General features: G+C 40.2%; 1 protein-coding gene across 1 annotated transcript in view; it reads right to left on the bottom strand.

Annotated features, from left to right (window-relative positions):
• Positions 1–200: 200 nt before the first annotated feature.
• Positions 201–18,340, bottom strand: part of EHF (ETS homologous factor) — a 33,912-nt gene continuing 15,772 nt past the window's right edge. Inside the window, exons 2-9 of the mRNA XM_010406098.4 lie at positions 15,749–15,848; positions 13,045–13,290; positions 12,665–12,724; positions 10,260–10,328; positions 10,101–10,169; positions 7,084–7,143; positions 4,486–4,681; positions 201–3,662 (exon numbers count right to left, since the gene is read on the bottom strand). Of these exons, the coding sequence (XP_010404400.3) occupies positions 3,563–3,662; positions 4,486–4,681; positions 7,084–7,143; positions 10,101–10,169; positions 10,260–10,328; positions 12,665–12,724; positions 13,045–13,290; positions 15,749–15,845 (897 nt within the window). The 5' untranslated portion in view covers positions 15,846–15,848 and the 3' untranslated portion in view covers positions 201–3,562. The remainder of the gene's footprint in view (positions 3,663–4,485; positions 4,682–7,083; positions 7,144–10,100; positions 10,170–10,259; positions 10,329–12,664; positions 12,725–13,044; positions 13,291–15,748; positions 15,849–18,340) is intronic.

The raw sequence follows: 18,340 nt of genomic DNA on the forward strand, positions 1-18,340 counted from the left end.
AGACACAAAACAGGTTTGGAAATCCAATATCTTCACAACAGATGGGCTATTCAACATATTAGTAAATTTAAGCCATTGGATTTTGTTGTAGTTAGAGCAGTCCTTTCATCAATATTGAAATATTCGTCAGTACTGAAAGAATTCACATTAGTCACTTCCAATCACAAGACATAAAAAAGGGAAGATAAACATTATTCAAATAATTTCTTTCATGAGTGTTTTATTTGAATTTATATTCACAAAAATAGAAACAGTCTTTAGAACCATTTTGTGAATACATTGTCTCCAAGCTGAGATTTACAATGGCAATAGTGAAATAGCTAACTTGGATTTGTTTCCCCACGTAGACATTGAAGACGATGCTATGAGAAGCAAGCAGGAATTATGCAATGTGCTGCAGAAAGAAAGACGAAAATGTAACTAAACATTTTAATGTCTATGTAGTTCAACAGCCTACATACAGTTTCTCAGGATGTTTTTAGAGCAAGTTGCTCTAATTTCGTGCAGAAAATGTTGAGAGTGCTCATGCCAACCCTTTGACATTGTGATTTGCATGTAACTGTATAAATACAATATACTTTCCTATCTAGAGCTTTATACATATGAAAAATTATGGTACAATAAAAATCTATACACATGGTGCTACCAGTTCAGCAGCTGCTAACTTAAAGGATACATCTAAAAATATGATTGCTCAGCCTCTGAAATACAAAATAAAAGAGCAATCAGAAATGCTTTTTGTTTAAATAGCAATTTACATAAAAATTCATCTCTTCATTTTCTCCGTTTGCTTAGGTCTGGTAAAAAGTCTCTCTTTGGTTGGTTGCATCTGTCCTTGGCAAGAACTGTAGTTTTAAACAGTCCTTTGTGTTTGTCTTAGGCAAAGGTTAATATATTTGTAAAACAGAGTAAATGTTGGCTGGCTTCTATTCCAACTTTGTGCTATTGTAATATTGAATGACGAGTACCTAGTACTCTGCAAAGTTCTGCAGGGTGGAAACAGAAACTTGCATGATTTCCACGTGCTGAAAGATGTGACAGTGGAAGACCATTTATACTGCATCCCAATGTAAACCACTCTCTCAATTTATACAGTATGCTTCTAAGTACAATTTTATCTTTTGAAACCTTTACAGGCAGGTTTAGCTGCTGCTCAGCAACCAAGTGGTGACACGCATATATCACAGGTTTGTTTTGTCTCCCAAGAAATTTTGTGAGAGATCAGGTAGAAAGCAAATTCATGAAGTATTGCAATCCATTGCTATAAGATACATGTTAACCTGAGATTAGGTAGAACTACATTGCAGATTTGTGACAGTACCACTGATCTCAGATTTTCACCCAAGGTGTGGAGGTGAAGAGCATGGAGCAAAGGGCTACAAATAACCATCAGGCAGGGGGAAGAAATGGTCTTACAAGCAAAGTGAAAGTGCTCTTCTCATCTGGTGGCCTGATTCTTGTTCTATCAACTACAGAATGATGGTAAAGGAAGTGAAATGTAGCAAATTAAGCTAAAAAATGAAATTACTGAGTTGCGCAAAAGCAAGCAAGGCTAGCACAGACAGCCAAATAAAAAAAACCAGCAGAGATAGACTGAGAGAAAAAAATGCTTTGAAGTACACAGGCTTATTATTTGATTTGTAAATAAGATGAACCTCTCTCCACCCAGGTTATGAAAAGTAAAAATTGTCATGTATGGGTAATTGATGGTGACAGCTCTGGCATACAGAGTGTAGGAGGTGGTGTTATTGTTTAACATGCCCTACATGTGTAGATAACAAGTTAGGCTCTCATGTTTGCCTACAAATTGTTGCTAAGCACGTTTTATACCCTTTATATTGATACTTCTGTTGTCTCTTAGTTTCATCTCTATTTCCTTTTAAGACAAACAAAAATGGAATAACCTGCAACCTCCAGCTGTATTTTGCTGTATTTCAAGCTAATATGGATTCAAACCCAGGGGATGCCTGAGGAAATGGATACTGGATGGATTGAATATTCTTAATTTTCCTTTTTTTTCCCTTTTTCTTTTTTTAATCCTGGACTTCTCAGTCCCTGCTATTGTTTCCCAAACTCCTCATCCCTGAAAAAGTGATTTGAAAATGATCTTGGTTTCACCTCTGTTAACATCACCAAGACAATCCTGTTTCTCAACTCCCACATCTCACATAGTCAGTGACCTGGTGAAGTGCTGCCTCCTCTAGTTTTTATTTCCCTATGTTCTGTATATGCTCAGTGCTGGCAGAAAGCATTTGTGACTTGGAGAAAGGAAAAGCTGCCGAGGAACGCTCAGTGTCTGCATAGCACTGCTAGAGGTGAACCCAAAATACTGACCCAGATCTGAATGTCCCTAAAATCTCAGTGTCTTTATGTTGATGGGGTTTTCCCTCCAACTAAGAATCCCAAGCACAACTGACAAATACAAGTACAGTATAGAGTTAGACTTGAGGAAAGCAAAGGGAACTAATACTTTACACACAGTTTAGCTTTGCATTTCTCAAAGTTTTTTTGAAAGTATCTGTCCAAGTGAGACTTGACCTTCCAGGAGGACCACAAAGCTTGAAGTAACTGGGGAGACTTCTTCCTCATGCCATGGGATTAATAAATGTTCTGCTTGCCCACCTCCTCACTGCTTCATATGGCACAGATTTGAAAGCTTTAATTAGAAGTGCAAGAGGGTGAGAGGACTATTAACATTCCTACTGGGAAACCAGTGCCTTTTAATAAGTTTGCCCAGTCAGAAAACAATCTTCCTTCAATAGCTTTTGGTCCCCAAGGTTGACTCTCTTCCAGCAGTTCACCCCAACAATATTCAGTTAATAACAAATAGCCTTTTTCCTGGGGCGAGCTGAATGCTCTTTGGAGGTTAGGGAGGACACTGAGAACCAGGTACGGTCTGGTCCTAAATGTCTGCCTACAAAAGAAGGTTGCAATGGTGGAGGTAGTATGGGCTCTCCAAAAAAATGCTGACAGCCACCTTGCAAAGCCACTGTTCTCGTGGCTGGGATAAGCCAGCTAAAGAGGAACCCACTGTCTAATTCAAGAAAAGCAGCTGAAAGCCAGAAAAGTATTAAAACACTCAGAAATCAGAGGTGGGAAGGAACAAGTGGTATTAGCCAAGGAAAGTTATAAACCATCTGACTGTGGAAGAAGGCTACTTGGCTCAGAGATGCTTTACTGTTTCCTCCACTTATAGTTGCCTTCCAAAGTGGATTATCATACTCCCTAAATGCCCTAGAATTTAGTTCCTTCCCTTTCTTTGCATGACTCATAAATCACATTATGCCTGTATGATTTTAAAAAAAAAAAAAAGGAAAGCTTCACAAGAAGGGAAAAATAATCATAATTCTATAATGTTAACTTATATCACAGAAAACTGTGTACATTTTTTCCCCATACAGGACATACTTCAAATAAAATAATTTTAACACCAATAATGATAACGTTCTTTCTTCCCGACAGAAGTAGAATTGTTTTTTCATCCCAGTTTGGTACATAAATATAAGAAAATAGTCCTTGAATATTTACATCCGTGTGTTTTAAATGTTATTTCTTGATAGATTTAATTCTCATTTTCTCTCCAACCACGGGCATTCTTTCCAAATTTATATACTAGTCTCCGACCATCCACGCGCTCCAGGATTTCTCTTTTATAATAGTATCTGTTAAAATAAAAACAGAAAAAGATATAAAAATAAATTCACCTGTAGTCCTAAAAGGCCACTGCCAAATAGACAATCCCTTAGCCAGACTACAAGGTCTTTATTTTTTATTGAGAGATATATATAATACCTAAGATCATTATAATTAAATGACAAAGAAGGAAAAATGGATGCTTTCTTTTTACTTTCTATTAATTAGCTTCTGAGTTTGAATTTCACCGTATTTCACGTCAAAGCATATTGCTAAATTTATCACACACTCATGAGATTTCATGGGGATTTTTTTCCAGATAAACCAGGATCTGAAAATCAGACCAGGAAAGAACCTCAGCTTCCTTTTCAAAATACCTTTTGAAGTTTCAGAGATTATGGAAAAATTCTCAAAGTGTTAAATCAAAGAGGAAAGAAAATCCTAACACCTATTTTAAGACAATGGATGTGGGGTATGTCTAGTTTCTGAACATCGCTGGAAATAACAAGGTCTCCAGCTATTACTGGGCCATTTAAACACTCTCAGTTTAGTAGTATGTGAACTTTCAGGTTTCTGCAACCATATTCCCTTCCTAATTTGGTTGTTTGGATGGAGGGAAACAGAATTTATATATATATATACAATTATTTCTGTTATATGTATTATATATTACACAGAAATAGGAGGAGAAGAAAAGACAAAGAACGAGATGCTACAGTCTCAAAATTAGAGTGAGACACTGTCAGAGAAAGCAACTGGTGCTGTTGACAAATCATTTTTAAAAGTCAAACAAATTCTCCATCCAGTTTGTCTGTGTATGTGCCACAGTCTTCCTCAGCAACTCCAGCTCACCTCATAGCCCGGCTGAGTTTCTCGTAAGTCATGCTGCTATTGTTCTTCTTCTTTCCCCACAGCTGAGCCACAGCTTCAGATTTTAAAAATCTGAAGACACCTTCTGACCGATCTTCCCACTTGATTAATCCTGGGTTTTTCTCAGGATTGAGAAGAATATCACGAATAAATTCCCAAAGATGAGTTCCTCGAGGATCTGAAAGAAGAAAGGGGCAGGAAGGAGTTTCTCAAGAGCTCTCTGGGCTATTCTGGGCTATTTTTATGTCATCTACGGAGGGTGAACACTCAGGCCATAATTTCTGGAGCACAGGACCCCCACCTCAGAGATATACAGGTGAAAAACACTGGCAGCCTTTACACTGGAAGTAAGTGTCAGCCTCGGGCAGTCTGAGCCCTGTGGCAGGCAGGTAGGGGCCCCAGCAAGCAGGGGAAGCAGAGTCCAAACCACCCACTGCTTCCTTCTGCCTTTGGCACTGTTTCTGCCCTGAAGAGAACATGTTTAAGCCTTCCCCTCATCTCATTTGCCATTTCTGCTGATCCCCGTCTACAGCACGGCGTGTACCCTGATATTATTGTGTGGCACATGAAACAGCCGAGATTACCGTGAAGCAGGCACCAAACCTCCATGCATTTAAAAGGCAGACAGAAGGCACAGGAGGTGAATTGCCATTCTGCATGAATAAGTAAGAAGGTGTAGAGTGGATAGAGGGATAATGACAAAACTGGCCAGCCAAAATTTTATGTAAAAGGAGTACTAAAAAGTTTGACCATGGTGTAGAAAAGACAAAAACAGATCTCCAAGTTCAACAGGTAGACCTCCCAGTTTAAGCACAAATACATCTCACAGTTACTATAAAGATGGTACCAGAAAGTCCAGGTCAAAAAAAAAAAAAAAAAAAAAAAGAAGGCAACAAGTCAGATGAAGTAGTTTACAAATGAATAACAAACACAGTGACAAGGTGAGCCAGAAAGACAGCAGTCCTTTGGTCTGACTTCAAAAGCATGCAATTAGACCAAATTTAGAAGGAAACAAGCTAGTCAAAGATGTGAAGGTAACTTGAAAATGGTATACAGTGCAGTGTAAGTAGAATTAGATTTCAGTCAAGTAATCTAATAATTTTTCTTTATTATTATAATTGTTTTCTGGACCCCGTAAAATGCGGTGGACCTAGCCTATCTAGGCATCGGTAACTTACGGTCATGATACAGAGCAGTACTGAAGAAACTGGAAATGAAGGGGATTAGTTCATACTGCCAATGTGACCTGTTTTGTATGCCCGGGCTGTAATTGAGTTCTTAGAATCACAGAGTATCTCAAGTTGGAAAGGACCTATAAAAATCATCAAGTCCTACTCCCTGCTCCTCGCAGCATGTCCTAGAACTAAATCACATAACTAAGAGCATTGTCCAGACACTCCTTGAACTCTGTCAGGCTTGGTGCTATGACCACTTCCCTGGGGAGCCTGTTCCAGTGCCCAACCACCCTCTGGGTGAAGAACCTTCTCTATCATCCAGTCTAAACTTTCCCTGGCACACCTTCACTCCATTTCCTCATGTCCTATCACTGGTCACTAGAGAGAGGAGATCAGCACCTCCCCCTCCACTGCCATCCCTGAGGAAGCTGTAGACTGGGATGGGTGACCCTTCAGCCTTCTCTTCTCCAAGCTGAACAAGCTGACAGACCTCAGTTCTTCACAGGTCTTTCTGCAGACCAGTCCTGTCTAATCCTTTCAGTAACAACCTTATTATACACACACAAAAAAACTCACCCAGATATCTGTGTACAGACATAAAATTCAGGAGTTCTGTTTGGGCAAAGTGGCAGAAGAGAGTAAAAAGAGGAGTCAGGAAGAGAAATAATCTGGAGGTCATACTGAAACAGGATGAACCCAAATACCACAAAATGCAGCGAAAGACCAATATTAAGCTTTTCTATTATAATCAGGGAATTGCACAGGATGCAAAAGACATGCACAAGATATTTCAGCATAAAAAAATCTCAATATATTAATAGAATGATGTACAGAAATCACAATTATGGTAACCTGTCTCCAGCGTCAGGTTGAATAAAAACTAGCAGAAAATGTAGGTGAAGGGAGTGGAAAGACTGTTGTATCAGGGGATAGCATGGTAAGATTGAGGGATAGGTGCTTGCTTGTGATGTCATGCTTGAGAAGTTCTGCAAGGCGATGCTGAGCAGGGTCTGTGGTGTGTGCTGCACCTGGCAGGCACAGGCACGAGCATGACTGTGCCCACGCACAGGCCCTCCTGATTTAATCCTGGGCCTTCCTCATCATTCCTCTACTCCACTCCACCAGCCCAGCTCAACACAGGGCAGAGGAAGCTGGTTTCTGGTTGCTTCCCCATAGGTCCTCACCAATAAAAACAATTTGAAAAGTTTAACAATATTGAGTCAAAAAATGATGTAAACAAGCAGTACTAGACAGTCAGATCATTGGAGAATTGAATCATAATAATGATTTAATGAGTTTTGTGTTCAAAATACTTCCTCTTCCCTCTCAAATAGGATCTGATTTTCATTTGTTTCTTTTTCCTTCAATCAACTAACCACCATCATGAGCATGGATGTTGACTTACTGTGCTTCTTGGTGTGCGACTTTGGGGTATGATCTTGAGATTTTTTTGCGTCTGAAGAGTCTGCAGAGAAAGAAAATGAAGGCTATTTGTAAATTTGATGAAAGGCTTTCCACTGACTAGCAGGTTGAAAGAAATAAAACCACAAAAAAGAACAAATATCTCTTCTAAAGATAATCACTTTTCGGAAGGCAATCTAAGTGAGGAGGGAGAGTTTTGTTTTCTGTACTATATGTTAATCAGCACACTTCTCAAAGAGACCATTGATGAATAAAGAATGAATGCAGAGGTAAACATTTGGCTTTTGAAACGTAAATTTGATTAACAAATACCTCACCTCATGTTATGTGTGAGAGAGAGAAAAATAGGATGATCACATCTGTAAAAGGAATCCTGAATTGTCCCATTATCTTAGTCTTTGCTGAAGCACGTATCTTTGGGGGCTTATTTGTTCCTGAAGAGATGATCTAATGGGAAATGTATGTGCTGGTACCAATGCACAGAACACCTACCTGACTAAAACATAATGAACTGGCACAGCACTGCTGTTTAGGGGGGCAGGGTGGGGGAAAGGGGCTGCGCTGGAAGGAGTTTTTGGCAGCAGGACAAGCACATATTTTTCTGTGGCTCAGAGCCATAGGAACAAGCCATTTCTCATCAATGGTACTTTATCACCTGCAGCCAGACAGAGGAGGAATAGAGTTTCTGGCACAAGCATTTCTTCAGAAATGAAAAAAAGAAGTTCTGCCTGTTCATGACTGTAACCTACCTCGCAGTCTGCACGTTCAACCCTCCCGCCCCCAAACCACCACAGCCTGGCTCTGCTCTTGTACTTAATGAATAGCTTTCATCTGATTGCTCTAAGTCTCGCAAAATCTGTGGGATAGACCTGAGAGGGAGCCCCTTCTGTGTTTGCTTTTCAGCATACCTTGTCCCTGAATCCCATAAAGCAAAGCTTAAGGTCCCACGCATGTTTTCCCAGCTTCTATGAATGCACAATTATCATACTTTTCATGGAAACCAGGCATTTGCATGGGAAAATGACTCACAGGAAATATTTATTTGCATAGAAACTTGTCAGATTTGCACAAGCTACTGCAATAACTGCATGTGAAAAGGTAGATGCAAAGTTATTCACACACTTGCTTTATTCATACATAACTGGAAACATAAACTGAACAAGGCCCATGGGGATGGGCCTAACCTCTGCTATTCTGCGCCTGATAAATTACTGTCCTTGACCCCCAAGCAGCAAACGTGCTCTGAGTCATTTTGCTTTCCCACTCTCGAAAAGCATGAGCTAGCCTGAACCTCACTCAGCTTGGAGGGGGGTGTGGTGTGGGGGAAGTAAAATGAGGCTTATTTCACTGCCTTTCCTCAGATTATGATTCCCCATATGTTATTAAAAGCCTGTGGGAACTCCAGGTACGGACTGCAGGACCCAGTTCTTTATTTGCCCTCATATAAATCCTTCTCATTTTAAAATCCCACAATTCGCTTGCAAATGTTTGTTATGCTCTGCTTAGCTGGAGATTTATTCTTGGAACTTCAGTTGCCTTCTGCCCAGCCAGTGATTTATTCTGGATTTTAGCTGTGTAAATAGCCTCCTGTTCTGCCACAGCTCCTACACAGAGACTGGTTTCGAACATGCCGTGTTAGGAGGCTGAGGCCTGACAGATGAAAAGAGTTATGATGCAGTTTCAACAAAGCCGTCTTGCAAAACTTTTGACAAAAGGTTACACATGATTTGCATATGATTCAGGAATGAGCCATTTTTTTACGGGATATACAAATTTAGTTTTTACAGGAGGCTGTGCCCTTGGCGTGCCACCCTAGCTCTAGGCTTAAGCAGTCAGCGGATAGACACACCATGGCAGGATCCGGACACGTCCCCAGCCCTTCAGAGAGCCCTGAAATCCCGGTAGCCATCTTGTGAGAGTGGGCGGAGGTGGTGGAGAAAGCAAACAGGGTGTTTGGTTGGAGTTTTTTAAGGTTTTGTGGTTTTCTTCTGGTCAAGTTTTCTCTCTCTCCTTTTTTTTCTTTTAATTTGTAGCTGAGAGCATTAGTTTAAACTGTATGTCATGTGGCAAATGCAGCTCTGGAGGCTGGAGGCGCAGGGGATGGCGGGCACAGGGGCCAGGGCTGCTGCCCATATGCACAAGCACAGGGTTGCCCCCAGGGCAAGGCCTCGTCTACAGCAACTGTGCTCTCCTTTCTTATCCTCCCAGGACTTCCACTGCTTTCTCCCTCAGATCTCTGCTTAACCGCCTCCTAAGAAGAACCCACCTTTCCCTCCCCACTTTCTTCCTCCCCTGCCATCTCTGCTTCACTCTTTTCCCACTGCCTCGCTCTCCCACCTCCGGCCTGGTGCCAGCCCCTGGGACAGGGCCCACAGGGCCTTTGACACGTGTGAACAGACTGCGCTTTCACCAGGCATTACAGCAAACAGGTTTGCCCTTTCTCCTGCCCTTTAGCAGGCACGTTTTTACTCTCCCTCATGGAAGGCAAGGGAGTTTCAGTGAGTACCCTGCAGTCAGCTGAGAAAGGCTGCAGGAGGAAGCCCTTGTGCCGGTGCATTTGGGCACGGGGCTTGGTGCCTGCCCACAGCCAACCCGGACCTGGCCCCAAACCCAGCAACCTACTCAGCATGAATCACGGGCACCTCTGGGGAGGAATAGGGCACTCGTTTGCCCATACCACAGAAAAGCATGGTGTAGCTGGAATGTCTCGTCTCTCCGGCACTAGAGTTTACCCCTTTGACTCAGTCACTTTAAAAGATATGTGGAGATTACAGATTATTTGATCATCTCTCTCTTGACAGAGAGAAGACAGAAGTATTTCTTTAAAGAAACCTATTGTAATAATGACAGCTAATAAATCTGTCAGAATCATCATTGCTTAGTTTAAAATTACGGGAGGCTCAGATGTAATCCTACAACAGAACACCACAGAGACTATTGCATGTCGGTAGCTCTGGGACAAGTGACAAACAATTAAAAATATAATTACAAGTTTCTTACCAGAAGATTGGTGACTAGGTGTCATCATGGAAATCTGAGCACGACAGAATGTTTTACTGTCCAATAACTCTGGGAATTAAAAAGAAGATGTTTAAACTAATAGCCTCAGACAACAATAAAGCCATCTCAGAATGCACGAAGTATTGTGATGTTAGTTACCTACTGTGCTACCATAGCCACTGTCATAAAGATAGTTCTCTTCTTTCCAGGACACCATCAATGACGGATCTGAAGGCAAAGGACCAAAAGGAAAATCAGATTACTAAGAGAAAATTTTTTAGCACAGAGGTAAGTATTGAGCACAAAGACAATTAAGAATGTGCAAAAAAAAAAGTTGTCAAGGGAACCAAGAAGTGAAGGGGCTAAGTACAAAATTATTACCTTTCACTTAAATTATGCATGGAGTTTTGCATATTCAGGCAAATGTATTTACACAAAGCACAGACTTTCAGAAATAATGTAGTATGCTCTTCCTTTTCCTGACTAATATATCACTTATGCCTGGCCTTGGAGGAGGTTTCCTATGCCAGATCAACTCTAATTCTACCCAATCCAGTCCTGAACTCTCAGCCCCTGATGATTGTGACAGTGCATTGGAGCCACAGAGATGAAAGTGTTCTCAAATATCTAGTAAAACAGAAGGATGCTTATGATGAGTACTTATTTCTATAATGGTAGAACTCGAAAGTCCTCTCTGAAACAGAGCTTCATATTTAAGCACATAGTGAGAAACATCAAAGCCTAATCCTAGATGAAGGGCCATTTTATTCCAGGCACACCAAGTCCCCATCCTTAACCTAAAAACCACCTTCATCATTAAAGAGGAATAATTTTTAGTGACCTTCTGGTCATATGGATCAATATAAGCAAAACAGAAGTATTGTCTTTATGACCTGAACACTGGTCTGGAAATTACTTCCTTCACAGTGCATTTTTAAGGTCAGAAGCCTTAAAAATCTCTTTTTCTTTTGAAACTAGGTCAAAAAGGATGAGATACAAGGTTCAAATCTAGGTTAAACCTAATTTTTTTCATGTTCATATAAATGAAATCAAAAACCCCAAAATGAGTTACAGGTAAATCATCATGTTTGGCTACGTTACCACTTATGACATAGGAATTCAGCAGGCATGCTAACTAACAGCTGCATGTTTGGGCACCCAGAGCTTGCGTTCCTACAACAGCACACACCCTTTGCTTGCTTGGACACCTGATTTGCCTAATGTTGCCTCTGAAAACAGGGCTTACCCAGCCAGAACACGGGGACAGTGTTTACCTTCCCATTTTGGCCTTTTTCAGTATCCATGTCTTTGCAGCTGTGATGATTTACTGGAGTGAGCCGGGCTTCCCCTCAAAACCACCAGCCCTGTCCCTGCTGCCTCACAAGGAGCCCAGCAGCCCTAATCCACAATTCCTGCTCCCCCACATGCAGCACCCACTCCCACTGCCCGTGGTTGGCATCACCAGAGCCCTACCAGGCCACTCCTGACTCAGCACATCCAGGAGGAACCATCCATCACTTAGTCCTTTCCAGGATGTGCAGCTGAGGTACTTTGCCCTCATCTCTAGTAGGAGGAGGAAATAGTATTATACCAGGATCTCATAAATGGGGACTTAAAAGGATTACTGGAGCTGCCTCTATGGAAAGCAGCGAGGCTGCCTCATGCACAGCTCCCATATGGCACAGGCCAGGAGTGGACTGCAGATTGCAATCCTTGCCTGCTGCAAGGAGAAGGTGGATAGTGTCCCTGGCTGGAAAGGCTGGGCTCCAGCAGGTTAGTTGGATAAACAGGCTGACAGTATCTGTTGGAGATGCCACATGCAACAGATCTGTATTTGTTCTGCCAGCAGATATCAAAACGTGGCTCATGGACACACCTACATACAAAGAGGCTGGGATTAGTGGGATAGACAGTGTGTGGATATGGACAGGTGTGATCTGGCAAAGGAACCAGGAAAATAATTGTGCCTAAAGAGAACGGTTGAACCAAGCTGAAGTTCTTTTCTCAGTGAAACAAAGTCCTGGGAGGAAAGGGATCTAGCTATGAACACACTCAGAAACAGAACAGCAACAGGAAAAATGCAGATTTGATCAAAGCAAACTACTGCCTGAATTTCAGTTTCATTGAAACATGAAGAAATTAAAATGTAACATTTTGGTTTCTCTTCAAGCAGTTTTTTTTGGAAATGTCCTCCAGTTTCAAACATTAACAGCACAATATATTCTTTCTTTCTTTCTTTCTTCTGAGCATATTGTTAATAGTTGTTTTGAAATCTGCTGAAATAAGCATAGAATGAAGTCCTCTACAAAGCTGCCTCCATTGAGCTCCTCAAACTAGTCCAAACTCTGAACATCAGTGTAGACTGCTGATACTGCAGAGGTTTCCCAGGAAAAGTGGCCACATGCACATGGTATTACCTGAAATGTCAGAAGTAGGCACTGACTGACATTTGTATTACTTCTTTAATTCTGCACGATACACTTTCCATTTTTAATGCCATTTTTATTTGTCTCTCTTGGAAGGTCCCCCTTTTTCAAAAGACAATTTACCCAACTGCTACTCACCTGTTTGCTCTGTCTTCACAATGACATTATGAGATTGGTACATGTCACTTCCACACTGGCCTGCAAGAAAGCAAATTGGCAGATAGTAGGTATGAGAATGAGCACAGAGGAATCAAATGCATTAGCTCCAAGCAGCAACTTCTACACCTGTGCCAGAGGGCTGCTTTTGGAACGGGAAACATACTGTCTCCTCTTGGTCCTTCAGATTTCTGCCTTAAGTCATATCTAAGAAATTTAGCAATACATTAAATGAGCTGTAAGCCAAATAGAAAACATAGCAAATATAATCTGCCAGGCAGGTCTCTGGGGAACGTAAGTGACTTCTGAAGATCTCAGAACTCAGACCGCTGTACATGTGTCTCTCTCTAATATCTATTTACCGTTCCATTTTAGGTGCTGAAGGTTGCTGTAAAGCAGTTGTCCTGCTGTCCCAGCTGCCTGAGTGAACTCCTGCAGGCTCATACTACACAGATGTTCCCCATTGATATCAAACTCCTGGAAAGGTATGCAGTTGGCATCCAGTTGGTTGGTATCAAGGAGGTGCTGCAGCCACTCCCAGACTTGAAACTTAGTCCAGTACTGCGGGTGTATTTCATGCCACTGGGTTCCATAGAAGCTACTGGATACTGGAAAAGAAAAAAAAATATTTACTCTCTCTGATAGCATAATAGTCACCAGCAATAAAGATCTATAGCCAAACTGCACACCTTGGAAGTCTACAGATCTAGATGCTTTTCTCAGTGCTTAACACTGGCTCCGTAGCTATTGCTAGAGAAGGTATTGCGGGGCTTTTGGCCACAGTTCTACAACTAAAAATTGGGCACTATTTCATTACACGTCTTGGCTGACTGATTTGCAGGAATTAACTTTTTAATGTTGGCTAAATACACCAAAATTCTCTGAGGGAGGATACATTACAGAAGTACTGTTGAAAAGGGGTATATGGGAAAATGATTTTATTGTATCAGAAAATGATGGAAAAGCCTTCCAAAACTCTCATAAGGTAACATGAAAACTTTCTTTGAGTAAGAACTTAGTAAGAGCTGAATATGAATTGTGGGGTTAGAAAAGGGAAGGTTAAAAGCTAAAGCACTCTCATACTGCTCCATGGTAAAAGCCTATCAGTGTGGACCATGGTTTCATGACAGAGTTGGCATTCTGATGGATGCACATTATTGCCGTAGTTATGTACAGTGGTTTCTGAATGTAGTCGTAAAACTCATTTTTAGTTATGGAAGCTGTCTAATGTTCTTGTTAGAATGTCTGAGTCCTTTCTTGGCAATCTCTTAAACTGCTCTCAGTTGTATGTCATTGCATGACAATAATTTACATGTGCAAATGGAAGAAATTGTACATGGGATGGGATCATTATGTAAGATAAGAGCAAAGGCAGGACTGCTTTGGTCTGTCCTCACAGAGTTCAGTGCAATTTATTCCCTGGGAAAGGAGGAAAACAGACTAGGCCAGACAGAGGTGACGGTGAGATAAAATGTTCACAAGTGCATGAAGTGTTTAAGGCTGAGGGAATGAGAGATTGCAGAAGGAGGAGAGACTGCCATGGCCTAGCTCTGCAGTGGCCCCACTCCAAGATATGGCAGGAATCTGTTCCCAGTCTCCTCTAGAAAAAGACTAACCACACAGCAAGAAATACTGACAACAGTGGATATTGCTAGAGGACCACAAGCATCAGAGTTGGCACATTTTAGGAAATCACCTTAACTCAGGTGCACTAGACCTCAGGTCTCTTCTGCTGAGATACAGGACACAGTTTCCAGGTAACACAAAAACAATCCCCACAGTTGTTTAGCCTTCTTTACCAGTATTAGCCAACAAGGCCTGTGTTAAGTAACTTAGGGAGTTTGCAGGACTGTTCTTCATCCTCCTGTTGAAGGATTTGGGGAATGAGTGTGGAAAGGATTAAAAGTGTGGCATGTCAGAGAAAAAAGGTTTGCTGGAGCTGTCATATATGCCCTGAAAAGGAGGTTGATTTGTATTCCTATCACTTCAGAAGAGTAAAGTGATTTCAGAGGCCACTAGAATCCTAATGTTAGCAAAGATACTTCAGTGAGAGGAAAAAAGTATCTTAGATAAAAAGTAAGTGAAGTGGTGAATTACTGCACAGGCTGGTCTGAGCTTTGAGCTTCCTGTCTCTCTAAAACATAAGTGAATCCTGAGGAGCTTCACACTGGAAATTTGACATAGACCCCCACCGTTTCCACCCATGAAATCCTGTGGGAAAAGTGAAACTCAGATAGAACTTTTTTTCTCTATGACACTGTTATAGACAGAGAGGCACATTCATTGGGCACATGTTGATGTATTCCTGCGTATTTAGAAATTACACATAAAAAAGCATAAGCATTTCATTAAGTGGGAACTTTAATTGTAACTTTTGTTGCAGCATTATTTGGATTAGAAGGATAACTGCAGTATGAGATTGTATGCTTAGATTTTAAGTTTTATGTGTCCATTGAATAATGAAAAGAATTTTAAACTTATGTCAAGCACTATACATAAAGATATAGGTTTATATATATATTTTTATACTGAGAGAATATATATGAATACATTTTTATGTACACAGATATATAATCAGAAAACAGTAAGTAGAAAAAAAGAGATAAAACCACAAGCCACAAGCTATCTAGTGCTCTAATGCCAGTCTAATTAGAAAGCTATCTAGTAATTTGAGCAGAAAAAGCAAATACAGCAAAGAAACAAAATACTATTTCCCTGGAAAGCCAGAGGGGTGATTAGCATTAAAGAGTAATGTTGGTTCAGAGCAAGCGCAAGGGGTAAAGGTATGAGAGAAAGGATTCTGGACTGAGAAGAGAGAATTTCTGGCACTTTCAACACCATTAAATTTTAAGAAAAAGAGCCAGTAAGGAAATGAACAATAAACTGGTTCCTTTTGCAAGTTCAGCTTTTTACAAATAAAGTAACTGGAAATTTTTCTTACCAGAAGTGAAACTCCAGTAATTTAGTACTACTAAATAATACTTGTACATGTTTAAAGGTGTAGCAGCCCCTTTCCCCTGGCCTCCCTAAAAAGAACACGGCTCAGAGCAGTTGAATTCCTCCTACCATTGCATGTAGAATATCCATCTGTCCAGGAAGGCTGCTGGTGGAGTAGATTGCTGCTGGAATTGATACTCATTCTGCCAGCTCCTTCCAAAATCATGATCTGTAAGTGAATCAAACAGCTTGCTTAGTGAGCGGCGTCTAGTCCAAGAGGTAAATGGCAAAAAAAAAAGAAATCCACTGAAGGTAAAGCAAGGAGGCCAATTCCATTTGCAGAAGAAGATACAACTGAAATCAAGAACATGTTGACACAACCCCTTTTCCACTGCCACAAAATCTCCTTATGATAAACATTACCATGATTAATTTGCATATGCAAGAAGCAAGTTTCTACAGCTGCCCATCCATAAATGAATAATCTGTAATCAGAAAAGAAGCCGAATGAAAAGACAAGGATCCTGACAGAGCAATACACGAAAACTGCCAAGCTTTGAGAAACGAAATACCAAACAGTTTTGCGCTTTTTTTTTTCTGCTTTAAAGAGAAATATGATTTAAACATGTTCTTCTTTTTTCTTTTATTTTTTTTTTAGGAGAGAGGAAGAACTTTTCAATAATTGCAAATGAAACTATACAGTAGACTACACCCCCTGCTCAGAAAATCCTTTGCACAGAAGGCTACATATAATGTTACAGGGAGGTAGCCTTCCCGGGAATATCTTGTCAGCTGACCCAGTTTCTTATCTGATCTGTGTCAGCAGTGTCTGTAACACTTCTTGGTAACAAATATCTCAGATCATACACTTCAAACCACCAAATAAATCAGATGGTCAAAGATCTTGTAAATGAGACAGCCACTGTTATAACAGAATCAATATTTTAGAGTGACCCCACCCACAAGACAGTATTCCCTCTTTTAAGCAAACTTTCCTTTCCGTGTATCTTAGCATTAGCACCATGAGTAAAATTGTCCTTTACTTTTTTATACTTAACAAAAACCCCTACTTGTATGATATTCTAGAAAAATATTACATTTATCCCATGTTTAATCATTCCAATGAAAGTATACGAAATTCTCCAGTGATGAGTATTCTTGATGTTTTACATTATCTTTCAGTTGTGTGAAGTTGTAAAGTTTAAAAACATACATTATAACCGAAGATATTATTGAGGAGATTGGGAAAGTAATTTGTTAAATGTTACAAAGGCTTTGGATTCTAATTCTTATATGCACAGGAAAAAAAAAAACCAAAACCAAGCCCCTGTTCAAAAATACTGAAAGCCGCAAAGTCTGTAAAAACAAAACATTAGACATCAGGATGGCATGTGCATGCAACCAGCCTTCACCCTAGAATTAAAAAGGTTATGAAATACAAAATGGACTTGTGAAGGACAAAGTCACTGGTCTTGGCTGTTTATCTACTGAGGCCAGTGAAAAAACATCCACAGAGAGCACATCTCTACCCCGTAAAAGCTCATGCCAGCAACCTTTTTTGGTAAAAGAGAAGGAGTCAATAGAAACACTTAACAGCCTTGGTTTTAAAGGAGCAATCTGGAAAGGACTTGGATTGGCTTTTTCCTCTGTCATTTAAAATAAATCATGTAACTTAAAAGTTACAAGTATCTATTTTCTCCCCTCCCACCCCTCTATCCCCCTATATATTTAGAGAGGGACAGGGAGAGAGAGAGGTTACCGACAATTGCTTAAAAAGCCAAAGCCTTAGGAAGTTTAAGGAAGTTTATCACAGGGCAGGGAATGGTGCTTCACAATATAAACTAGTTTAGGGCTTTTTTTTTTTTTTTGGTAGCTACACAGAATGGCAAAATCAAACCATGGATGATTTGGCAGTTGCTTTCCACTTTTAATTCTAGCCAAACTGTGATTCAGTGACCACCAGCAAGGAGGATTTAATTTCTCATCGTAGGTATATGGGGTTATAAAATATTTAAAATTGAGAGAGATACTTCTTGCCCCATTGTGGCCAAATGAAAGATGACTATCGCATCAGTCAGTATATTTTTACAAGTTAGAAGACATTTTTTTGCCCTGTGTATAGGCCAAGTGACTTAGTATCGTGAGTGAGAAGGTGTGAGGAAGCATTTGAATTCAATATCATGCCTATAAAGGTGTTCAGCCTATAGCTTATTTAAATTATATACTTGATGTATAAGAACTTTTAAGCAATAATGTATGTTTGACCGTCAATACATACACTTCTGAGGCTGTACAGGTTGATGACGTAACAAGTTATTTCTTTAACTTTGGTTTAAATCATTAAAGACAATTAGGTATGAATGAATGAAATATTAATGAAAAAGACCTTATTACAGTATCAAATAGAGGTGAGGTAGCACACCAGCTATTCCAGGAAAACTATAAAACTTGAGGTTTAGGAAAACACACTTAGAAACTTAGTTTGCTGAATTCACTTGTTTTTAAAAAATTGTAACATGCACTTCATAACTTAAATCCATTGATCTGAAGTCACATTTACAGAAGCTATCTCAGAATTGCAAGTGCTGTGTTATGTGGTTTTGTATTCCGCAACTTCTGTAGTTTCTGGGATCCTACACAGATTTCATAACTTGTGCGAAAGGCTTACAAGTATGTCTGGGGAAACGAGTGCATATGAACTGAAATGATTTCTGTGTAATT

Source organism: Corvus cornix, chromosome 5, assembly GCF_000738735.6.
Source record: "Corvus cornix cornix isolate S_Up_H32 chromosome 5, ASM73873v5, whole genome shotgun sequence".
Classification (NCBI taxonomy): Eukaryota; Metazoa; Chordata; class Aves; order Passeriformes; family Corvidae; genus Corvus; species Corvus cornix.